We start from the raw sequence: 26,858 nt of genomic DNA on the forward strand, positions 1-26,858 counted from the left end.
TGCCAGAAACTTCCTATACCATTTCTTAATTATTTTCACATCAGGTGGATCACATTCATACAACGTTAATTTCTTTTTGACAGTAATCGTCGATTTTGTTTCTGTAAACCACAGTACGGCTTGAGCGCGATGCTGTGGAGTTGCCATTTTCACTTCATGCGACCATGCTGCACTCTGGCGACGGTACTTGGCACTTATGAAGTGGGAATATAAATTCTTTGAGATGCTCTACAATGTGGTACATTTTTTATTGTCGTATCTACTGTGGTTTATCTCTCCTGTGTCTTTGAAATCAGGGAGTTTTGAGTGGGACATCCTGTATAGACAGACGAAATTGTGAACAATCTGTCTACACTAAATATTTTCACTGTTGTATGAGCTCATCCACGGACAACCAGTATACAGCTATATTCAAACCTGAATTATGTAAAGGATAATGTAAAACGAATCGTTGCTCGGCAGCACTATATATGTTACAATTAATCAAAGCAACATGTAAGGTGAACTGACTATTGAGTACAAAAAATGCAGTGTACTAAACACATAGTGATTGGTGAAACGACAATGTTACACGTGCTTCTATTTTTACATCTGTACTGCTCGAGCCACCTTACGGTGTGCGGCGGAGGTTGGTTGGTTGGTTGGTTTGGAGATTAAAGGGACAAAATTACTAGGTTATCAGTCCCTTTCTCCTTAGTCGCACAGGTCTCGGAATTAAAACCATACCCAAAATTAATCGTATCACCCAAAATCCGGGGAACGAACAAAATGCTTAAAACGATGTGTGTAGCCATACTTGATTAAAAAATAAAAGTAGCAAGTCAAAACTGAAAATATTAACTAAAAGGAAAAAGCGGTAGAAGGTCTCAAGATAGTAGACGGCCTCGGCAACAATAAAAAAGGATGAGCCATCCACTCTGCAACAGACTAAAATCTCCAGCCTAAACACACAAGGCAAGAGAAACAGAGATGGTGAAAAGACGACCATAAAGTCGAACAGACAACACCAGAAGGAGCTACGAAGGGTTAAAATGCACGTAAAGTGAGTGGCCTGGGAGATAAGCCCAGGCGCCCACGCTTAGATTGAGTGATAAGAAACCCCCTCTCGAATAAAACTTAAAACTAGATCAGCCGTTGAGGCATTGACACGTAACGTCGCTGTTGATATACTTTCCGGGATGTGAGGTCGTGGTCCAAGAACTTTTCTGCTCCTTACGTTTCGTCCAGAACTGCGCTGGACTTCCGCTGAGTCTTGCCGACTGACTGGTCGGGTGTCTGAGAGCGACTTATATATTGTGAGAAAGGGGGGCGTGGTTCAGGTGACACGTGATGAGCAGTGATAATCCATAGCAAAGATAAGGTTGACTATCGATTACCACCTTGTCAAAGATAAAAATTGTTAGCAATTTTGTAGAGCCACTGATAATCCATAGCAAAGATAAGGTTGACTATCGATTACCACCAGGCAACCACCAAGTGAAGTTTTCGGATACCGAAGTTTTATCTACAACGTTAAATTACTATCCACGGCTATATAGAGAAGCTATCGAAATTTATAAACATCACGATAATTTCAATAGGAAAGAGGAGGCTATGAAACTTAGCGATATATGGACAGTGGCTCTACAAAATTGCTAACAATTTTTATCTTGGACAAGGTGGTAATCGATAGTCAACCTTATCTTTGCTATGGATTATCACTGCTCATCACGTGTCACCTGAACCACGCCCCCCTTTCTCACAATATATAAGTCGCTCTCAGACACCCGACCAGTCAGTCGGCAAGACTCAGCGGAAGTCCAGCGCAGTTCTGGACGAAACGTAAGGAGCAGAAAAGTTCTTGGACCACGACCTCACATCCCGGAAAGTATATCAACAGCCATGTCACCCGGTCGTGAAAGCCTTCATTCTACAATTGACACGTAACACTACAGGTGGAGCGTCAGGAAGGTTAAAAGTCCGCCTTAGGGCGGCTAGATTTGGACTGTCCAACCATAGTGACACTGAGGTGGTCCCTAGCAATGTAGGAGTTGACCGTGAGTCAGCGAAGTATGGCCGATGTGGAGTCGGCAAAGGACAATGGAGTCCCTGAGAGTGGCTCGCAAGGAGAACCTCCAGACATTCGTCGTCTCCTTCACCGTACCTAATTTATTCGGCAAAGTCAGAGAGCGCCATTCAGTAGTCCAGAGCCCAAAAAAAACCTTGAAGCGTAATACCGATCGACCAGATTCCGGTATGCCGATTTCCAGACACGATTTACGAGTAGCCTCTTTGGCTAGCCTGTCGGCGAGTTCATTTCCGGGATTCCGGCGTATCCCAGGATCCATACGAAGACCACTGAACGTCCACGTTTTTCGAGGACGTAAACGGATTCTTGGATGGGTGTTCCATTTCCAAACGGTGCGTGGGAAGAACGACTGTGGACAATCATCTGTAGGACATCCACATTCATTGTTTTTTCTTTTCTTGTAATTCCGCAAGGCGCAAAACATATGTGGTAGGAAGTAATATGTTGCCCAACTCTTCTTCGAATGTACGTTCTCGAAATTTTATCAGCAAGCCTGTCCGTGAGAAACAGCGCCTCTCTTGTAGCGTCTGCCAATGGAGATTGCTATCTCCGTAACGCTCGCCCGCTGACTAAACGATCACGAAACGACACGCGCCGCTCTTCCGTGGATTTTCTCTGTCTCTTCTCTTAATCATACGTGGTAGACAGAGTGATGAATCATTCTAAAGAACCGGTCGAACAAGTATTTTGTAAGCTACTTCTTCCGTGTATGAATTACACTGAAGACCCAAAGAAACTGGTAGACCTGCCTAATATCGTGTAGGGCTCCCGCGAGCATGGCATGGACTCGACTAATGTCTGAAGTAGTGCAGCAGGAACTGACCTATGACTCCTGCAGGGCTGTCCATAAATCCGTTAGAGTACGAGGGGGTGGAGATCTGAGCAGCGTGTTGCAAAGCATCCCAGATACACCAAATAATGTTCATGTCTGGGGAGTTTGGTGGCCAGCAGAAGTGTTTAAACTCAGAAGAGTGTTCCTGAAGCCACTCTGTAGCAATTCTGGAAGCGTGGGGTTTCGCATTGACCCGCTGCCATTGTCCCAGTCCGTCGGAATGCACAATGGACAATAATGACTGCAGGTGGTCAGGCAGGGTGCTTACGAACGAGTCACCTGTGAGAATCGTATCTAGACGTGTTTCGTTGAATGGTTCGCACGCTGACACTCGTTGATGGCCCAGCCCTGAGATCTGCAGCAGTTTGCGGAAGGGCTGCACTTCTGTCACGTTGAACGATTCTCTTCAGTCGTCGTTGGTACCGTTCTTTCAGGATCTTTTTCCGACCTCAGCGATGTCGGAGATTTGGTGTTTTACCGGATTCCTGAATTCATGGTACACTCGCGAAATGGTCGTACGGCAAAATTCCCACTTCATCGCTACCTCGAAGATGCTGTGTCCCATCGCTCGTGTGCCGACTATAACACCACGTTCAAACTCACTTCAATCTTGACAGCCCGCAATTGCAGCAGCAGTAACCGATCTAACAACTGCGCCAGCACTTGTGGCCTAATATAGGCGTTGCTGACCCCACCGCCGTATTCTGCCTGTTTAAATATCTCTGTATTTGAATACGCATATCAATACCAGTTACTTTGGCACTTCAATACAGTTAAGTAACCTTGCTGATAGACTTTACTACCTGAATTTAATCATTTCCACAAGCGGCAGTTTGGAGTTGACTGTGCTGTAATCGGCTTAGCCGGCCGGAGTGGCCGAGCGGTTCTAGGCGCTACAGCCTGGAATCGCGCGACCGCTACGGTCGCAGGTTCGAATCCTGCCTCGGGCATGGATGTGTGTGATGTCCTTAGGTTAGTTAGGTTTAAGTAGTTCTAAGTTCTAGGGGACTGATCACCTCAGATGTTAAGTCCCATAGTGCTCAGAGCCATTTGAACCACTTTTTTTGTAATCGGCTTTCGTGTGCAGCGTCAGCATGGTTCTGTTGAATCTGTTTGTGCTAACAGAAAAGAAAATTAGCAGTATAGGTTAGTCGCAAAGGAACTAAGGCATCCCAGATCAGATCCGTTGCCTCAGAAAGTGATGAAATCAAATAAGCGTGTCTACAAACGAACATGAAACAAAGAAGTGTGTGATAAACGTAAGTTGTTGTGTAGTTGCAAAGTAAGAATGTCCCGGAAGTTAGTTAGAGGACTAATATATGTATATGTTAAGAATCTTGTACATTTGTCCGAAAAATTAAAAAAGCACTAAAACCTCCGTTACAGAAAAATGACAAATGGAGAGTAGCGAAACCTTAAAGATTACTTCGTTCTTGCCCTAAATTGTAGGCCGGCCGCGGTGGCCGTGCGGTTCTTGGCCCTGCAGTCCGGAACCGCGCGACTGCTTCGGTCGCAGGTTCGAATCCCGCATCGGGCATGGATGTGTGTGATGTCCTTAGGTTAGTTAGGTTTAAGTAGTTCCAAGTTCTAGGGGACTGATGACCTCCGATGTTAAGTCCCATAGTGTTCAGAGCCATTTGAACCATTTTGAACCTAAATTGTACTTAATTACGTAAAAAAAGTTCTTTCTTTTTCAGTCAAGTTACTCATATTATTATTATTACTGTTATTATTATTGGCAGTGGCTGTAATTGTATACGCTTATTGATAAACATAACTGTTATACGGCAGATGCTATTAATTTCACACTCTCAAATTTATGTGGATCTACATTTTTTGAGGACCCAGAATGTATAATCACGATTCGCCACTCAGTATAGGCCTATAACTGTGTGAATCTGTCCTACGGACCTTCGCGTGTGACTTGTGCTTTTTTCCAGTCGCAAAGTACCCTACTTCGTTCAACGGCCGACGATATACTACTGTTAGAAGGCGAGCAAATACCTTTGCAGAATCTCGGTAGAATCTCGCAAGTATCTCATCTGTCTCAATATCTGCCATTTCGGCGTTCGTACAACGATTTAAAACAGCTTCGAAACACTGACTTCTGTAATCTTCCGTTTCGGTGCTGTTGTCGCGTGCATTAAAGTTAATAGGTAAGGCAGGCTCCTCAGACTGAGAACTGAATAGCGAAACAGATGAATTGTACACGGTCTAATACGACTAATTTCAGCCACTGCGTAAGACGCTGCAGCGCGTAAGAGGCAACCTTGACCCGCGTTCCCTTCTGAGGCACAGACGGCGATACCCGATTGGCGGTCTTGAGCTGCACCCGTTGACATCAAAACACGCTCTACCGATTATGGCGCTTGCTGTGCCGCTTTGTGGACGAAAAGATTTGGAACAAACAATGCCTTTGGAAAGTCATTGAACAGGTTTTAATCTTGACCGGTTTCGGTCATACATTTTCTTCTTCAGGAACATAACCTTTCAGGTGGAACATGGCGAACAAAGCGTGGAAGACCAATCGTTTTACCACTATGACGGAACACAACAGTCCATCCATTTTGGTTCAGCACAGCCTTACCTTTATGTACTGAAGAGCCAAAGAAACTGGTACACCTGCCTAATATTGTGTAGGGCGCCCGCGAGCTCGCAGAAGTGCCTCAACACGACGTGGCATGGACTCGACTTGTGTCTGAAGTAGTGGTGGCGGGAAATGACACCCTGAATCCTGCAGAGCTGTCCATAAATACGTAAGAGTACGAGGGGGTGAAGCACAGAACGTAGCAGGTCATCTCAGATATGCTCAATAATGTTCGTGTCTGGAGGTTTGGTAGTCAGCGGAAGTCCCTAAACTCAGACGAGTGTTTCTGGAGTCACTCTGTAGCAATTTGAGACATGCGGGGTGTCGCATTGTCCTACTGCATAATGGGACATTAGTGGATGCAGGAGATCAAGCAGGACGCCTACGTATCGTGTCACCTGTCAGAGTCGTATCTAGACGAATCAGAGGTCCGATATTACTCCAACTGCACACGCCCCACACCATTACAGAGCCTCCACCAGCTTGAACAGACCCCTGCTGACATGCAGGTTATATCCACACCCGTACACGCCCATCCACTCGATACAATATTTGAAACGAGACTCGTCCGACCAGACAACATATTTCCACTCATCAACAGCCCAATGTCTGTGTTGACGGGCCCAAGCGAGGCGTAAAGCTTTGTATCGTGCAGTCATCAAGGGTAAACGAGTGAGCCTTCGGCTGCGAAAGCCCCTGTCGATGTTTCGTTGAATGGTTCGCACTCTGACACTTGTTAATGTCCCAGTATTGAAATCTGCAGCAGATTGCGGAAGGGTTGCACTTCTGTCACGTAGAACGAGTCTCTTCAGTGGTCGTTGGTCCCCTTCTTGCAGGATCGTAGGAGATTTAATGTTTTACCGGATTTCTGATATCCACGGTACACTCGCGAAACGGTCGTACGGGAAAATTCCCACTTCATTGCTACCTCGGAGATGCTGTGTGCCGACTATAACACCACATTTAAACTCACTTCAATCTTGACAGCCTGTCGTAGCGGCAATAACCGATCTAACAAGTGCGCCTGGCACTTGTTGTCTTATATAGGCATTGCTCACCGCATCGCCGTATTCTGACAGTTTAAATATCTCTGTACTTCAGTACGCATGCCTATACCAGTTTCTTCGGCACTTCGGTATATAACAGACACACGTACCGACATGTGACGTGCCTACTAGGTACGAAAGAACAACTGCGATGGGCTCTGGAAGATAACGACGCCGAAGAGAAAAGAGTGCTGGTCTGCCGTAATCCAATTCAACACTGAAGACTCATAAACTGGCTACTGTATTAGCTTTTTACTTAAGCGAGCGAAGCGGCGCAGTGGTTATACGCCTTGACTGACATTGGCAGCAATAAGAGTTAAATGTCTATCTGCTAATTCAGATTTACGTACTCTGTCTGCTTACCTCATGGCGAGTGTCACGATCGTTCCTTTTGAAAAGAATATGACCGATTTACTGTCCCTCGGTTACTCAATCGGAGATGGTGCTCTCGTCTTCGATGAGACATTACCTCTTCCCTTCCCACTTGCTCAGGACGTCAAAGGGTTTCAGGGATAAGTTTGCTCTGCCTCTCCGCTGATCGTCTATAACATTTTGTACAGAGGATGGGCAAAAATATGGAAACACCACGAGAAATACGTGCCTGAACATAAATGCAGATGCTAGCTAAGCCAGCAGTTTGTGCCGTTGTATTTGACGTCGAATAACAACTATGTACTCAGTACATTCCAAGTGTCGTCCGTGTTGAGAACAGTGTTATGTGTAGTTGTGAGTGGAATATGTCGAATCTAAGTGAACTCGAACGTGGGCAAATTGTTAGAGATTGTATGGTGTGTGCTTCCGTAACCAAGCTAGCCGAACGCTTTGGTGTTTCAAGAGGCAACATATCCAAGATTTATACCCTATATACGGAAAGTGGAAAAATATCATTCGCTAAGTCACAACGCGGACGAAAGTGTGTGTTGAGTGATCGTCATTGGAGAGGACTGCGACGAAAAATACGATGACGACAGCGGCAAAAGTGAGTGCAGAACTGAAACGTCGCACTCGCGACGTTTTCCAGCACCGAAACAACACGAAGGGAGCTCCATAACCCAGGAACTGCAAGGTGAGCTGGAATCCCAAAACGACTCAACAGCAGTACAAATGTTCGTAATAGGACAACGCAGTGCTGAAGCAATAAAACCTGGACTGTGGAGCAGTAGAAGAAAGTGATTTGGTGTGCTGAGACATAGTTCACACTGTTTCCAACTTCTAGCCGAGCTTACACCCCAAAAGTGAAACATGGCATGGTTTCGGTGATAAGGGCAGCCACATTTTGTGTACGACGTGGTGGTATCAGAACTGTGACTAGCTGGCGTCTGCGTATCATCACGTAGTGAAGATGTTCCAATTGCGAGTGGGGCATCTGGGAGACGCTGGCCATCCTATATCTAAGTGGCAGAGGGCTCTCGTGCTACAGAACCACTGGAGGCGTGGCTCAGCGGGCATGCTCCATTGGGTTCGCTGGATCCTGCGCGACCGCCATCGGCGTCTGAAGGAAACTTGCAGTTCTGCTGCCAACTTCATGGAGCCTGTGGAGTGGTATCGATACGTGATACCACACCATATGTTAATATTCCATGGACTACATGATTACCCTGCTAGTTCTCGTTACTGCCAATGAATATGTCACCATTTTGGCTGATCAGGTGCATCCCATCGTACATGTTGATTCCCCAGTGGTGATACTGTGCTCGAAGATGAGAGGGCTTCTGTTCACACAGCTTGTATCGTCCAGAGCTGGCTTTGTGAGCATGAGGATAAATTTGTCCATTCTCCTGCCAACAATCACCAGATGTCAGTATTCAAAAAATGGTTCAAATCGCTCTGAGCTCTATGGGACTTAACATCTGAGGTCATCAGTACCCTAGAACTTAGAACTACTTAAACCTAACTAACCTAAGGACACCACACACATCCATGACCGAGGCAGGATACGAACCTTAGACCGTAGCGGTCGCGCGGTTCCACACTGAAGCGCCTAGAACCGCTCGGCCACTGCGGCCGGCTGATGTCAATATTACTGAGGCTTTGTGGCCTACTTTGGCAGGCTTCATGACCGCTAACCACCTCCATAATCCTTACCTGAAATTGTCACTATTTTGCAGTAAGAATGGTATAAGATACCCTTAGGAAACGTACAGGACCTATATTTATCCATTTCAGACAACTCGTAGCTGTTTTGAATGCCAACTGTTTTCGTGTTAAGAGTGTATATGTGTTGTATTTTTTATGTTTCCATATTTTCGTACACCCCCTGTATGTTCGTACGTTTCACATCTTCTCCTAAGACACTGGATCGGTTTTTAACACACGAAGTGGCCATAGTATGGATGGGGGAGAAAATAGGATGACATAGAAGCATAATTCAGTAACTTCTGGAGCAGTTTCAACCAAATTTCATGTATACATGACTCATGGTTTCTGTTATTTGTGTAATTGTTTGTATACAGGTACTATGGGAGAAAGGCACCGGAGAGGCAGTTCTCACGTTGCGGCTGATAATGGACGTAAGACTGAAGAAAAATCAAGACACGTTCATAGGATTTGTCGTCCTGGAAAAAGTGTTCTACGATGTAAACTGGTGCAACATGCTCGAAATCCCGAAAAAAACAGGGCTAAGCCTTAGATTGAGGAGGATATTTACAAGAACCAAGAGGGAAGAACAATATGACGCGAAGATTAAGAACGATGTGCTACGATTAAAGAAGATGTCAGTAAGAGGAGTAATCTTTCGTCCTGCTGTTCAATGTACACATCAAAGAAATAGGTAACGGAAATTAGAAAGTAAGGTTCAGGAGTGGGATTAACATTCAAGGTGAAGAAAATCAATGTTAAGATTCGCTGATGATAGTGCTATCCTCAGTGACTGTCGAAAAGATTTACAGGATACATTGAATGAAATGAACAGCTTAATGAACGTAGAATAGGGATTGAGCGTAAATCGAAGACAGACGAAGGTAATGAAAGTTGCAGAAATGGGAACAGTGAGAAACCTAAATCGAAAATTAGTGATCACAAAGTAGACGAAGTCAAGGAATTTTGCTAGTTAGGTAGCAAACTAACTGACGACGGACGGAGAAAGGAGGACATAAAAGCAGACTAGCAGTTGCAAAAAGGCATTCTGGGAAGAGAAGTCCGGAAGAAATTTCTGAGAATGTACGTCTGGAGCACAGCATTGTACGGTGTAACATGGACTGTGACATAAACTGAACAGAAGAATATCTAAGGATCTGAAGTGTGGTGCTGCAGAAGAATGTTGAAAATGAGGTGGGCTGGTAAGATAAGAAATTATGAGTTGTGCCGGCCACTGTGGCCGAGTGGTTCTAGGCGCTTCAGTCCGGAACCGCGCTGCTGCTACAGTCGCAGGTTCGACTCCTGCCTCGGACATGGATGTGTGTGATGCCCCTAGGTTAGTTAGGGTTAAGTAGTTCTAAGTTCTAGGGGACTGATGACCTCAGCTGTTAAATCCCATAGTGCTCAGAGCCATTTGAACCGTTTTTTGAACCAGAAAATGGCATTTACGGTAATATATTTCGAGAAGAGTGACCACAAGGAAAACTACAAACTTTCAACTGGTTTGCCACCTTAGAGAAAGCTGTTTGGCTTACAAATAATGCATCAGGAACTGATATGTAAGTACTTCTCCGTTTTATTATAAAAACGTCGATCAACTGTTTTAAATATGTAACCTATATGTGCTAGCGATGACCTATATGGGGAAATAATCGTGTCATATTTCAGGACACACGCTGAAGATGCCTAATAACTAAGGCGAAACGTTTCTGGGTGAACGACTTAAACAAAAAAAAAGCGTAATGTGCGGGATACTAAATGCGTTTTTCTTTTAGACTACTGCACCGTCATTTTTATTCAATTTTATTCGTTGGAACTGGGGTACTTCCCCTTGCTAATTTGAAAATGTTACCTTCACTCATGTCCTGGGCCACAGAGAAAGATATCCATAATCGCTTTAACTGGTAGTGGAAAAGCTACGTCAAGATGGTAGCATTACTGTAGAATCCCCACCGTTAAAGAATTAACGTGCAGAAAGCTCTGAATGTTATCTGCTGGTGTTGAAACGTCTTCACTACCAGTCTGCAGTTATTAGAAAACTGTCGTCTCCTCGATGTCTTACGTTGTGAACTGCAGTTTTGCATCAAAAACCTGCCTAGCGCTGGAAGCCACTGTCACCAACTCAGACAAGGTGAGCACCATAAGTTGCTTATCAGTTATCACCCTCCGTCCAAGGTCGAAACATTTTGGAACATACGCTGTTACAACATTATGAAATACCTAAAAAAAAGACGATATACTGACACATAATCAGCACGGTTACACAAAATACCTTTCTAATGACATACAACTGGCTCTTTATGCATACGTAGTAATCTACAGAAGATACCAAATACTGTCCACAAAGCTGATCTTGTTTTAGCATTTTACTTTACTTGAATATTTTATGTTCACACTGTGCAGTGAAAAGCAGGCCTATTGCTCACTGTGTGGCCAACGTTGCCTAAAGTAAAAAGAAATAAATTAAAAAATTTACCAGGTGCGAGCAGAACACACACACTGAGGGTTCTGCATAAACTTAATTATGTCCGTAGTCAGTCCATCCATTCCGGTAATCGAGAATTTCCATCATTTCTGCGTGTTGTCGTCATTGATAATGGCAGTATATCGGTCCCAGGTATTCCAAGATTTGCGAGAATGTTTTCATTTCAGTAATATGGATGTGACAAAGTCACGCAGGACGCAGACGACCACTATTATAATAATCAGTAGTGCTGCATTCAGGCTGAATGGGTCGCAGTGGTAAAACTCAGACACCAGGCAAAGAGTGACTTCATTGCTCATATGACGCGTTTCGGAATTTAACCATGCAGATATGGTCTTTCATGTCGTATGTGAAATAAACATTACCAGACTAATGTTTTAATTTCAAGTTTGACCTCGGATAACAGATGACAAAAGAAATATTTTTTTCGTGTGATATAATTACAAATTTACAATTTTCGATTTTTTTCATTTACTTCTATTGTGAAAGCGTGCTTTTTGCCAAATTTCCTGACTCTAGGTGAACGGGAAGTACCCTATAGGTGTTGGTGATTGAGTTGACATAAATGTGTAAGTAGGCTGTTTAGGTTTTTATGTTGGTAACGCCACGTAGTGCTCTGTATGAAAATCACTGACTGTGCTGTGTGCAGTCTGTGGCTACAGTAGGATGTGAACAGCGCGTAGCGTTGTGCAGTTGGAGGCGAGCCGCTAGCAGTGGTGGATGTGGAGAGAGAGATGCCAGAGTTTTGAGCGGACGATCTGGACGTGTGTCCATCAGAAAAAGGAAATTTGTTTAATTGGATGTCATAAAATTATATATATATATATATATATATATATATATATATATATATATATATATATATATATATATATATATATAACTTTTGAACGTTGTTGAGGTAAATACATTGTTTGTTCTCTGTCAAAATCTTTCACTTGCTAACTATGCCTATCAGTAGTTAGTGCCTTCAGTAATTAGAATCTTTTATTTAGCTGGCAGTTTTGGCGCTCGCTGTATTGCAGTAGTTCGAGTAACGAAGGTTTTTGTGAAGTAAGTGATTCATGGAAGGTATAGGTTATTGTTAGTCAGGGCCATTCTTTTGTAGGGATTGTTGAAAGTCAGATTGCGTTGCGCAAAAAATATTGTGTGTCAGTTTAGTGATGATCAGAATAAGTAAAGAGAGAAAGAGTACGTTCAGTTTTGCTCATCTGTTTAAAAATTAAATAACATAGAAGTTTACCAGCTTAGTGATTCTTAATTTTTCTAAGGGGACGTTACAAATGGCCGTAACTTTTGACTGCATTGGCTTAGAAACTAACGTTTTTATACATCCAAGGGACCATAGACTTTAGTATATGGCATGATACGTCCGCCAGTTCCTGAGAAAAAGAGATTTTAACAGACGGACGAACAGTGAGTCAGTTGACAAAGGATAAAAATTTTTCTTCGTGTGATATAATTACAGATTAACAGTTTTCGGGTTTTTTTTTCTTTGGTTGCACTGTGAATCTTTCCTTTTTGCTAAATTTCATGATCCTAGGTCAAAGGAAAAGTACCCTGTTGGCTTTGATGAGTGATCTTGCGAGTATCGAAATATGTTAAATTAATGACCCTACCTTTTGATTATATTGAACTGGAAGCTAACGTTATTATACCGCCAAGGGACCGTAGACCTCAGTAAAGCTATCACTCCCTGAGAAAAAAGGGGCTTAACAGACGAATGGACAGATAGATAACACATAACAAAAAATGTTTCCTCGTGTGCTATAATTACAAATTTACAGCTTTCGGATTTTTACCTTTGGTCGTACTGTGAAACCTTGCTTCTTGCCTAATGTCATGAGTTGGCCAACGAGAAATACCCCATAGGTTTTGGTTAGTGAGTTTGCGAGTATCAGAATTGTTATACAAATGGCCGTATCTTTTTGCTGCATTGACTCAGAAGCTTCAATTTTTTATACGGCCAATCGACTGTAGGCCTTAGTATTTCACATAAATTTCAACTTGACATGTCTAACCGTTGTTGAGAAAAAAGGGTCTTAACAGAAAGGAAGAACAGACGGAGAGTAAGATAAGAAATGTCAGAAAAAATTTAATGTAATTATAAATTCACAGTTTACAAATTTTTCTTCCTAGAATAAAATCTATCTTTTCGCCAAATTTCATGATTCTACGCTAACGGAAGATACCCTATAGGTTTTGATGAGTGACTTCGCGAATATCAAAACTTACATTTGCGCTGAAGACCCAAAGAAACTGGTACACCTGCCTAATATTGTGCAGGGCCCCCACGAGCACGTTGAAGTGCCGCAGTATGACGTGGCGTGGACTCGACTAATGTCTGAAGTGGTGCTGGAAGGAACTGACACCATGAATCCTGCAGAACTGTCCATAAATGCGTAAGAGTACGAGGGGGTGGAGATCTATTCTAACAGAACGTTGCAAGGCATTCCAGATATGCTCAATAATGTTCATGTCTGCGGAGTTTGGTGACCGGCGGCACTATTTTAACTAAGAAGAGTGTCCCTGGAGACACTCTGTAGCAATTCTGGACGAGTAGCGTGTCACATTGTCCTGCTGGAATTGCCCAAGTCCGTCGGAATTCACACTGGGCATGAATGGATGCAGGTGATCAGACAGGATTTTACGTACGTGTCACCTGTCAGAGTCGTTTCTAGACGTATCAGGGATCCCATATCACTCCAAATGCACACGCCCCACACCATTACAGAGCTTCCAGTAGCTTGAACAGTCCCTTGCTGACACGCATCGTCCATGGATCCATGAGGTTCTCTCCATACCCGTACACGTCCATCCCCTCGATACAATTTGAAACGACACTCGTTCGACCAGGCAACATATTTCCAGTCAACAGTCCAATGTCGGTGTCGACGGGCCCAGGTGAGGCGTAAAGCTTTGTGTCGTGCAGTCATCAAAGCTACAAGAGTGCGTTCGGCTTCGAAAGCCCATATCGATTACGTTTCGTTGAATGGTCAATAAAATTTTTCTGGGTTTGTGACCGCATTGTCAACTATAAAATTCCGACTTTTCAGCGACTATTGCAAGACGCCTTCCTTAGGGTCTATTCCTAACTGCTGAATGGGCACCAGAAGAATTTTGTTGACGGCCGCGGAAGCCTACGTTTACATTTCGTTTAATGGTTCGCTCGTTGACACTTGTTCATGGCCCAGCATTGAAATCTGCAGCAATTTGCGGAATGGTTGCACTTCTGTCACGTTGAACGATTCTCCTCGATCGTCGTTGCAGGGTCTTTTTCCGGGCGCAGCGATGTCGGAGATTTGATGTTTTACCGGATTCCTGATACTCATGGTACACTCGTAAGATGATCGTAAGGGAAAATCCCCACTTCATACTACCTCGGAGATGCTGTGTCCCATCGCTCGTGCGCCGACTATAACATCACGTTCAAACTCACTTACATCTTAATAACCTGCCATTGTAGCAGCAGTAACCGATCTAACAACTTCGCCAGACACTTGTTGTCTTATATAGGCATTGCCGACCGCAGCGCCGTATGCTGCCTGTTTACATGTCTCTGTACTTGAATACGCACACATATCATTTTCTTTGGAGCTTCAGTGTCTATCCGTTTCATTTGACTGCACTGATTTAGAAGCTTGAGTTGTATACACCGCTAAAGGACCATAGACCACAGTTTGTGACATAAAATAATATCAACTTTATACGACAACCCGTTCCTGAGAAAAAGGATCTTTAACAGTCGGACAGACTGAGAGACAACAGAATGACCCTATAACGCTCCGTTTTACCAATTGAGGTACAGAACCTTGATGAAGAGCCGACCGGGGTGGCCGAGCGGTTCTAGGCGCTACAGTCTGGAACCGCGCGACCGCTACGGTCGCAGGTTCGAGTCCTGCCTCGGGCATGGATGTGTGTGATGTCCGTAGGTTAGTTAGGTTTAAGTAGTTGTAAGTTCTAGGGGACTGATGACCTCAGAAGTTGAGTCCCATATTGCTCAGAGCCATTTGAACCTTAACGAAGGTGTGTTTGGTTGTCAGGGCATTGCCCTTGTTCGGGCAATTCAGGTGGCATTCGCCTGGTGACGTTTACTACCATCACTCGGCAGCCAGTTGTAAACATAGTTGACATAGAAGACTGCAAACATTCTTTCCTTCCCTTCTGGGCAAGCTGTGCAGTGACTATAGTACGTGTAAAGCTTACTGGGAGAGGTTAAATGCTAGCTACAAGGAAGTCCATAAATCGATTGTAATACTGGCATTTTAATTTGATATCCTTCAGAACTGACAAAATTTACAAAAATTGTGAATTTATTCGTCCACCCACACACACCTGGGAATGGCACAATAGCAATTTCCAATAACGCGCCCCCTATTACCGGCACCTACGTTGATAAATACTTGGCACCTCGCAAGGATAACTACCAGATGAAGAATATTAGGTAAGTTTGCTGGAAGTGGTTAAGCGTCGGGGAAAATCTCGCTTCTGAGCACACAAAGAGCTCTAACCGCAGAAATTTGCACGGAACCCGCTTTGGTGCAGTGCTGCGATACAGACCGTATATCTCCCTTCGAAGACGACGGCCAAGACGCCGTCTCCAAGTCCGTACCGCTCGATGGTTGAAGGCGAAGTCCTCTCTCTCCATAATTCTCCCGTCTCCCAAGCTTACGAAAACGCGGCGGAAGAATACTCAGTTTCGGCCAATGTCGAACGCTCTATCATCGCCGAAATCCCTCCAACGGCATTTCTGAGATCTACCCAATGATCGAGTAGGTCATATCGCCCCTAGGCAAACGAAATTCGCCACGTGTTGCCCAGCACAGGTGGCTCCGGATGCCGGGCTGCCCCCAAAAGCTCCGTAATGTCCCGCGTTTCCGGTGACCGCTACCTGCCGCCCACGGCGGCCCGGCGAGCTACGGCCATCTGCAGACTTCATATTCCACAATTCTCAACTTCCGACACTTTTCACCAACGCTTGAAGTTAGTGGCTCAATCATGCAGACATGCAGGGAGTACTGCTCGAGAGTGCCTTATATTTATCATAATTCAATAGAGTCATGATCTGATGCCCTTGCCAGTCCCTTTACTATTAATAGCAATGTTGGTAAGCTAACGCGTAGGTGCCCATGTCCTGGCACCTTGCACAGTCATCCACTGTACGCGCATCTCTTCGCAGAGCCGGCCTCGTTCTCGTTCCCAGTGACTTCCACGAGACGCTCGTCTATCTCCTCGAGGTCTCACTGTCCTTGAGCTCCCTCCCACCGTTCCGGAAGCGCCGCGATCGATGCTGGCATCTCCGTCCGGTTACAACACAGTTGCCGTAAATGGCGCAACTAGCGGACTGTTACGCCGTCCTCACGCTCGACGAGAAACTGAGCACGAACGTGCGACTGGTCACCACCACCTAAAGAGAAGGCCGCGGCGCGCTCTTGTGACGTCACGCAGAGCGGGCCAGGGTTGGTTGGCTTGGCGCTGCGCTTAAAGAATCGAGACGCACGGCCTGCAAATCTTTGTCAAACGGTTTTACAGAACCTATTCCGTAAAAAATAATTAATTTCTGAAATACTTTTAGCTTTATATGGCAGCTTCATGATGAAGTGCCAATCATTTCGATAATGGTCATAACTATTGTGGTATTTCACAGATGAGTATCAAATTTGAGAACGTTGCCATCAAAAATAGGGGTCGCTATGAATTTGTGTTTGATGCATATTACACATTCTATTGCTGAGTATGAAATGCAGATGAGGTTTTGAAATTTTCGTAAAACTTTGGATCAATATCTGCTTCCAATCTCGAAAAAATTGAGCATCTGCAGCAACTTCACTTCCGATCGCAACGCGCGGGAATGAAATATTCATAACGCCTGTCATATCTCGTAAACCGCTGGAGATAACGAAACGAGATCTTGGCAAATGATACCACGCAAAGAGGAGAGTACTTTGCCGAATGGTTAAAATAAGTAACTTTATCAATCGCGATATAGCAGAAACTATAGTTTATAATTCTTTTTTACCGGTAATATAATTGCATAAGACTTATCAATAGCCAGTGAAAACGTACGAGTGCGGGATGTAAATAATATTGCGATATACATGATAAAACAAAGTACATTTGTGAAAAATGCACTGTGATAAAGTACATTCTTTCTGGACCAGACTACTATTATTTACACTCACTTGAAAAATTCTGCACTAATACAGTGTATAATATTAAATTCCTCTGCCTTCAGTATCCTAAATAAATATTTTGTAACTGTTTATAGAGCTCCCTCAGGAAAGCTGAGTACATTCCCCAAGCAAACAATCACTTTTAACTCAGCTCACAAAAACAATTATGCGTTGTTATTGTAATGTAAATTTTCTTTCCTGTAAAAATATGGCAGATTTTGAGCATACGTCAACAGTGAAAATCTACAAACCTTCAGCAGACATTTGCAGCAGTTGGAATGAGACAATGTGTCAAGCTAAAAACGTCAATAATAAATTTTACCTATTTCTAGATTAATTTGTTCCATTATTTGACACATCGAAAAATAACACAGATATGTTTCATACAGAGAGATCGCTTTTTAAACATGAAAACAGCAGTTTCAACATTCGTTAGCACTCATGCTAACTAATGCGAGAGTGAAAAACAACACCCACTCACAAATAGAGAATAAAACGTATCGATTATGCGTAACAAAATACGAACTGCAGAGAAATTTAAACACGAATAAAAAGTAACACGAGCCACAAATTTATATTTCGTTTTCAAAATCAAAATAAAGCCACTTGATAACGGATACTAGGCCTATTTACTGCGAAGTTTTGCTCACAATTTTAGTCAAATGTATCCAAAATGCAAGATATTCCACCAGAAAAAAATAATAATTGTACTAGGTATATAGTTTTTACATACCTTCGTGTGCTCAGTGGGTTGGAAATTGTCCCGATGAATCACTGAAAGACATTTCCAACGCAGATTCGCATCTTTCGGAAAGGAAAACAACATTACTTTCGGTCGAGTTCCGTAATTCCCACGACACCTTGGCACACAACACTTGTAAACCATGTTCACAGTAGCTTCACTACACGTAAACACTGTAATCGCTAGTTTTAAGCACGAATATAGCACTCGATCCAACAAACGTGTAGATAAACAAACGCTTCGAAACACAACATGGTGGCCCGCTTGGAGTGACGTCACGACCTGCTATGAATTTCGCGCCGCGGCCTTGTCTCTAGGTGGTGGTGGACTGTTACAGTTTTGTAACGTCACAAAGTGGAATTTCACGTCCCGGAGCATCGCCCAGGGGTGAAAGGTAGAATCAAACTCGTCATATTTTTGCTTTGTTGAGAGGAACATGGTCAGGGTTGTCGTAGAGAGACTGAATATTGTAATCCCCAAATCCTCCAAAAATAATAAAAGTATACCTATTCAAAAAAGCAGATAAAAATTCACTTGACGCCTTCCTGAGAAACAATCTCCACTCATTCCAAGTTAATAATATAGGTGTAGACCAGATGTGGCTTGAATTCAAAGAAATAGTATCGGCAGCAATTTAGAGATTTATACCAAATAAATTAACAAACGACGGAGCTGATCCTCCTTGGTACACAAGACGGGTTAGAACACTGTTGCAGCAACAACGAAACAAATTTAAACACACGCAAAATCCCCGAGATTGGCGATCTTTTACAGAAACTCGAAATTTAGCGCGGACTTCAATGCGAGATACTTATAACAGTTTCCACAACGAATTTTGTCTCGAGACCTGGCAGAAAATCCAAAGAGATTCTAGTCCTATATGAAGTATGTTAGCGGCAAGAAACAATGAATGCCTTCTCTGCGCGATAGCAACAGAGATACTATCGAATACAGTGTTGCCAAAGCAGAGTTGCTAAACACAGCCTTCCGAAACGCCTTCACAAAAAGAAGACGAAGTAAATATTCCAGAATTCGAATCAAGAACAGCTGCCAACATGAGTAACGTAGAAGTAAATATCCTCGGAGTACTGAAGCAACTTAAATCACTTAATAAAAGCAAGTCTTCTGGTCCAGACTGTATACCAATTAGGTTCCCTTCGAAGTATGCTGATGCATTAGCTCCATACTTAACAATCTTATACATCCGTATGCTCGACGAAAGATCCTATCCAAAGACTGAAAAGTTCCACAGGTTACTCCACTATTCAAAAAAGGTAGTGGGAGCAATCCACTAAATTATATGCCAATGTCATTAACGTCGATATGCTGCAGGATACTGGAACATATATTGTGTTCGAACATTATGAAGTATCTAAAAGAAAACGGTCTATTGACACACAGTCAACAAGCGGCTTGTAGTGAAATTGCATGCTTACGGAATATCGTCTCAGTTATGTGTCTGGATTCGTGATTTCCCGTCAGAGAAACTGACGGAAAGTCATCGAGTAAAACAGAAGTGATATCAGGCGTTCTCCAAGGTAGTGTTATAGGCTCTTTGGTGTTCCTTATCTATATAAACGATTTGGGAGACAATCTGAGCAGCCGTCTTCGGTTGTTTGCAGGCGACGCTGTCGTTTATCGACTAATAAAGTTATCAGAAGATCAAAACAAACTGCAAAACGATTTAGAAAAAATACCTGAATGGTGCGAAAAGTGGCAGTTGACCCTAAATAACGAAAAGTGTGAGGTCATCCACATGAGTGCTAAAAGGAACTCGTTAAACTTCGATTGCACGATAAATCAGTCTAATCTAAAAGCCGTAAGTTCAACTAAATACCTAGGTATTACAGTTACGAACAACTTAAATTGGAAGGAACACATAGAAAATGTTGCGGGGAAGGCTAACCAAAGACTGCGTTTTATTGGCAGGACACTTGGAAAATGTAACAGACGTACTAAGGAGACTGCCTACACTACGCTTGTCCGTCCTCTTTTAGAATACTGCTGCGCGGTGTGGGATCCTTACCAGATAGCACTGGCGGAGTACATCGATAAAGTTCAAAGAAAGGCAGCACTTTTTGAACTATCGCGAAATATGGGAGAGAGAGTCACAGAAATGATACAGGATTTGGGCTGGAAATCGTTAAAATAGAGGCGTTTTTCGTAGCGACAGAATCTTCTCACGAAATTCCAATCACCAACTTTCTCCCCCGAATGCGAAAATATTTTGTTGACACCGACCTACATAGGGAGGAGCGATCACCACGATAAAATAAGGGAAATAAGAGCTCGTACGGAAAGATATAGGTGTTCGTTCTTTCCGCGCGCTATACGAGATCGGAATAATAGAGAATTGTGAAGGTGGTTCGATGAACCCGCTGCCAGGCACTTAAATGTGATTTTTATTTGGTGGTTTTTATATCGTAACTTGTATTATGGCCATACGCTGTTGCAAAGTGCCGGCACATCGTTTATCGTACTATTTGTTACAATAAAATGACGGGAAACTTCGTAAGACTCTTCGAATTTGGTACTTTTTGTATTATAACTTGATACTATGAAGGTATGTCGGTTCAAGGCACTGGCGCATTGAAGACTTTAAAAAAAGGCTTCGGGTTTTGTAAGATTTATTATAATTAAATGTCACTTAATGAAATATCGATGGTTAAAACGTTCAGGACATCGGAAGTCCAAAGACAAAGACTCAATGCTTAACTGAAGTGTAGTGCATAGGTGCGCAGACTGCGATCTGAAAGGCTGACACTTCGGGTTCTCCTTTCTACATATATACTTTATTCGCTTTCGTGTTTACTAAAATGCTCTGGACCCATCTCATTAATTTAATAGTAGTTTGTGATGTCTGGTACATGAGAGCATTTTCTACTCAGAAGTGAGTTTCTTCGATATTGTGAACATTCCAGGGATATTCGACCAATGAACGGCAAGTATTTTGTTTGCGTCAGTGCCTGATTCGCTCGCAGTTCAATATTTATTTATTTCTTCATTCAAGATATTTCGACACTGTGGATACGTCATTCCTTCATAAGTACTGCGTACCAACCTATACTACTATATAAAGACAAATTGTCTTTTAACGTTATTACCAAAAATCTCGAAATGCTCAGACTTTACACGATACTGTAATAAATATGTTGAAGGATATACGCTACAAATTTCCTTAAAATATTTCTAATATAAATATATGTGTACTACATAAAGAGGCTATTCAATCTGTATATTGAGCAAGCAGTAAGGGAGACAAAAGAAAAGTTCGGAGTAGGTATTAAAATCCATGGAGAAGAAATAAAAACTTCGAGGTTCGCCGATGACATTGTAATTCTGTCAGAGACAGCAAAGGACTTGCAAGGACTTGAAAGGACGGTATAAGATGAACACCAACAAAATCAAAACAAAGATAATGGAATGTAGTCGAATTAAGTGGGGTGATGCTGAGGGAATTAGATTAGGAAATGAGACACTTAAAGTAGTAAAGGAGTTTTGCTATTTGGGAAGCAAAATAACTGATGATGGTCGAAGTAGAGAGGATATAAAATGTAGACTGGCAATGGCAAGGAAAGCGTTTCTTAAGAAGAGAAATTTGTTAACATCGAGTATAGATTTGTCAGGAAGTCGTTTCTGAAAGTATTTCTATGGAGTGTAGCCACGTATGGAAGTGAAACGTGGACGATAAATAGTTTGGACAAGAAGAGAATAGAAGGTTTAGAAATGTGGTGCTACAGAAGAATGCTGAGGATTCAATGGGTAGATCACATAACTAATGAGGAGGTATTGAATAGAATTGGGGAGAAGAGGAGTTTGTGGCACAACTTGACCAGAAGAAGGTATCAGTTGGTACAACATGTTCTTAGGCATCAAGGGATCGCCAATTTAGTACTGGAGGGCAGCTTGGAGGGTAAAAAACGTAGAAGGAGACCAAGAGATGAATACACTAAGCAAATTCAGAAGGATGTAGGCTGCAGTAGGTCCTGGGAGATGAAGAAGCTTGCACAGGATGGAGTAGCATGGAGAGCTGCATCAAACCAGTCTCAGGACTGAAGACCACAACAACAACAACATAAAGAGGAGAGGTTGTTAACAAAAATCTCTAAAAGTTCTTGACCGATTTACTTCAAAATTTTACATTTTACTCTAATAAACGTGCGGGCAGGTTTACATATATTTAGTATAAAAATATACGTACACTATATAAAGGGGAAAGACTGTTAGCAAAAATCTCGAAAAGCTCTTGCCCGAATAACTTCAAATCGTTACACGATACTACAGTAAACATGTGGACGGGCATAGGCTACACACCCCTTTAATAAATCTACCATAAAAATGGGAAATGTATTTGCATAAATCTCGAGAACTTCTAGATACAGTTGTTTGAAATTTTTGCCTGATGCTCTAATAAATTTCAGGCGGACATAGGGTGAACAGTTTTTAAACAACAATGTACGGTTTTTCTGTTAAAATCGACTGCAGAAGTGTACATGCTGAGCTATGCCGCGCTGTGAAAGTGGGCAGTTTCACTTTTTTTTGCCGCTACAATAGCATAGTATTTAAACATTAAACGAATTGTATCCCCCCAACAGATACTCTCTCTCCTTATTCATAATTTTTGGGAAAATTTATGTACGGAACTGTGTGCTGTTTTGTTTTCTTCCTTCTAGTTTGTTTTAATAGAAAACATGAAAGTTATATTTACAGCTTATTGGCTTATGATGAAAATAATACTGCGGAATCTGGATTGTCCGAAGCTTTGTAATCCTACTCGTTCGCAGGTTAAAAATATGCTAAATAATATCATTGAAGCTGTTATCTTCAACAATACAGCAGCAAGGAAGGTTTTTCATACTCCACACTCGACTTAGCCAGTCATTTTGAGCGAATTCAATTACCAGTCAATGATTCGTCGCAATATTAATAAATAAAGCTCAAGAGACAGAGAGAGAGGAGAAGAGGAAATGGCTGGGGGGGGGGGGGGGGGTGAAATGGAGGGAAAAGTAAGAGATGGATAGAGAGAGAGGAAGGATGAAGTGGAGAGAGGTATGTGGGCGGTCAAGATGGATAGACAGAGGGGGCAGGAAGCGATGGACAAAGAGAGAGGGTAGAGAAAATGGGTAGAGAGAGGGGGAGGAGGAGATCAGGACATATATTCAATTCCATACATCTTTTGCAAAGATACATGTTCACACTTATATGTACACACACACATATATATATGTATATAGGGCGAGTCACAAACTATCCCCACCAACAAGTATGAGAGGAGGTGAAAAATTTGTGGCACAAAAGTTGCATGGGACAACGGAGGCCGTAATATGACGTTGGCCCTTGTTGCTAGGTGGGGTCGTTTCAGAAATATGGTCAACTTTTTTTTTTTTTTGCATGGGATGCTATATTTTGGTACATATTTTCCGATAGCGGCTATCGAGATGAATGTGTAAAAGTAAGGTCTTTGAAGGTCAACGAAGGTCACAAAAGTGGCATGAACATCCATTTACAGAAGGTGTTCGAAGCTATGACCATCGGTATCAATGCAGTGCTGGATTGAGTGGTATTCCTGATCACTTCGGCACCTGACCAGGAAAAGCGCGCTCTAGGAGCTGTCGAAGAAGAGCAAGACAAGTGGCCCTGCCATGTGGTATATTTCCAAGATCAGGATGTTGGACAGTCCATGAGAAACGCATGTATCTGTGTCGTCTATAACGTATGTGAGGCCTACGTATGCCAATCACCAACCACGGGAGAACCTAAGCCGATCGTTTGTGTCACGACCTGTCAAACCTTTGCATGTCTCTTCAGTTTTGTTTACAGACGAGGCAACGTTTGGAAAACAAGCAATAACAAATTTCCACAACCAGTACAAATGGACCTATCGAAGTTCTCATGCTACAGTACAGGCTAGACATCAGCATTAATGTGAGGGATGGAATTATAGGTGACTGTCTGGGTGGGCCATACGTTCTCTCAACGCCTCTAACAGATGCAGTGCACAGGTTTGCATCTGCAAATAAGAAGAAAAATGTGGTTTACACATTACGGAGAATACGTCTGTCTCAGTGTACGAGAGGCACTGGCTAACATGGCAGACGGATAGGTAGGGGAGAATCACTTCCATGGCCTACACTTTCTTCCGACCTCAGTTCTTTTGATTATTGTTTTGGGGGCTCCATGAATAATTGGTCTAACAGCAGACCACCTGGATGCAGACGCTCTTCATCCACATGTCATGGAAACCTGCGAAACCATTCCATACCGTCAGGGAGTATTTGAAAGGATGTGACAGTTCATGATTCGACGAGTACATAGAAGTTTATAAGCAAGAGGAGGGCATTTGGAGAATTTATTATGAGTTTATGTATTGATGAGGTCCAATCACCTAAATTGTAAGCTTCCATCAATCACTCGAAAATGAATGATTTTCGGACATGTGTGTACATGAACTTTTTTTCTTGTTTTGGTATAAGGAACCTGTTCCCTAAGTTCGTAAAAGCATTTTATAGGTGGAAAGGGGCATATTGAAACAGTTAGTTTGGATCAGGACAATTCACAGTTCGTACAGAGCATCTTAAAGGGCCTGTTAATTAAAAGCAAAGAAAAGCTATTTTCAGAAATGAAAAATAGTGGAATTTAAACCGTACTTAAGTGACAAACCCAAAAATGTGGCAGTGAAGCAAAACACTCAGTACATCATCTCTAACTTAATTTTTCCTAGTGCTGTGTTGCGTGCCATTTCTCACTTGACTGTGATCCAGTAACAACATTCTGCGAGACAAAACTGATTTTACTGTGTTCGACAATCCTTTTATGAGATTGTATACTCGTAAAAATTACATTTCATAATTCTCGCCGGATAGCCTGCGTGTTTTATTACTCACGTGAGGAGGCGAATTGCCTCTTTGGGCGTCCACGTGGAGTCCATGACGACGAGCAGGTGAACGTAGGGAGGATTCCAGAGTTCTCCAGCGCAAGATGGGTCCTTCGCCAGGACATCACCTGCAACATTGAGGATATTCGTGTGAGTGAGCACCTTCCCCTCTGACCTTTCTGTGAAGCGCCTTGTAATTTTACTCCCAAATTCACATAGCAGACGCCTGACACATAGCAGACATATGTCGACTCAGGCAGTAGAAACATCTAAACACTTTTTTACAGGTGCTATGTCTTTACTGCTGATAGTATAAACCTCTTCAGCCTCTTAAACCTGTTCAAAAATACGAGGGCTATTCATTTCGTAAGATCCTATCGGTCGCAAAATGGAAATCATAGTGAAAATTCGATAAAACTTTGGATAGATATGTTGGGCAGTGTCGCTGGCGTGCCCGTAGGTCTTTTCAGCTCTGAGTTCACAGTGAGCAGGTACAGATGCCTATGGCAGTAGAATCTCCCGCTAAGTATGAATGCCTACTTATGAGATTTCGCTTGATTTCATGTACCCCACATAACGTAACAGCCACGGATTCCCTTCTTCATGACGATTCTCGGCCGCACACTGCGGGGCAGTGCAGCGTTTTCGATGGGAAGTGTTTGATCACCCACCATACAGCCCGAAATTGGCTCCATCTGCTCACATAAACCGCTGGCTATGAAGACGACATTTTGGCTCAGACAATGAGCTGCAGATCGGCGTAAAGAATTGGCGAAAAGCTTAGGTGGCTGCCTTCTATGTCGTACGAGGGTGTTGGAACAACGCTACGACAAATGTCGAAGTCGGAGCAGCAATTGTGTACCGTAACAGGTGGAAGGTGTTTCTAATTGTTCCAAATAAAACGTTTCTGACTTTCGCTGTGGTTTTTATTTCACAGCCGATCGGACCTTAATAAACAGAGGACCCTCATACTTTGCATCAGTTTTATAACTTCCAAAATTAGTTTGTGGAAGCTCTTTCTCAATGCTCTTTTGTCCACGAAAAGTACTTAAATACAGCTCGTGGACATTCTTTTTCTTTTATTTGGCTTGGGTTTATTGAACCATACTACCAACACCATGGTACAAATATAAAACGATATCTACAGAGAAATCATAATATAGTGTCAACAATGATTTTAAATCATCTTGCAAGTACCACATAGTTTCAATTCTGATAATTAAGGAACCCTGATATGTCGACTAGAGGCCAAATACATTATACGTCGGTTAACTTAGTGCTAACACTGCTGTGGAGACATTATGCAGTCGAATCTACTATTGTCGTTGATAGCACACGTTATTGACATATCTACCTTAGCTCCGAGCAAATGGACTCGCCCGTCCCACGTCACTGGCGTGCCCACAATCGAGAGAAACAGTCATTTGTGAGCGAGCGGTCTAACGTAACGGTACCACTATGTTTTCGAAACAGGAATAACGGAGTTAGATCAAGATTCGTATTTGAAACACCATCTGCGACTAATTTTGTGAAAAAAGCGGCGACACTTTCTGTGCAACCCACCCACGACAATGCGCGGGCGCATACAGCGCAAGCTGTGGGTGCTATGTTTGGTCGATGGGACTGGGAAGTACTGTACCATTCACCATACTCCCCAGACTTAAGTCCTTGTGACTTTGAGTTGATTCCGAAGATGACGGAACCACTTCGTGGCATTCGCTTCGGAACTGTTCCAGAGATTCGACAGGCGGTAGACCGCTCCATTCGCACCATCAACAGAACAGACTATGCTAACGGTATACTACGCCTCCACATGGCTGGCAACGGGTTCTACACAACGCTGGTGACTAAAGGACAGTAACAGGTGCAAACATGTAACTCTTTTGTATCGGTTGTGAATAAATAGTTGCCACTATTTAAGTTCCAACCCTCGCAGAAAGGAGACACGAATGTTTATGCAACCGCAGACAGAAAA

At 42.9% G+C, this 26,858-nt stretch overlaps 1 protein-coding gene across 1 annotated transcript in view; it reads right to left on the reverse strand.

Moving 5' to 3' along the window:
* LOC126237475 (uncharacterized) overlaps positions 1-26,858 on the reverse strand; it is a 555,798-nt gene that overhangs the window by 286,364 nt on the left and 242,576 nt on the right. Inside the window, exon 9 of the mRNA XM_049947618.1 lies at positions 24,894-25,011. Within this exon, the coding sequence (XP_049803575.1) occupies positions 24,894-25,011 (118 nt within the window). The remainder of the gene's footprint in view (positions 1-24,893; positions 25,012-26,858) is intronic.

The sequence above is a fragment of the Schistocerca nitens genome, chromosome 2 (assembly GCF_023898315.1).
Source record: "Schistocerca nitens isolate TAMUIC-IGC-003100 chromosome 2, iqSchNite1.1, whole genome shotgun sequence".
NCBI lineage: Eukaryota > Metazoa > Arthropoda > Insecta > Orthoptera > Acrididae > Schistocerca > Schistocerca nitens.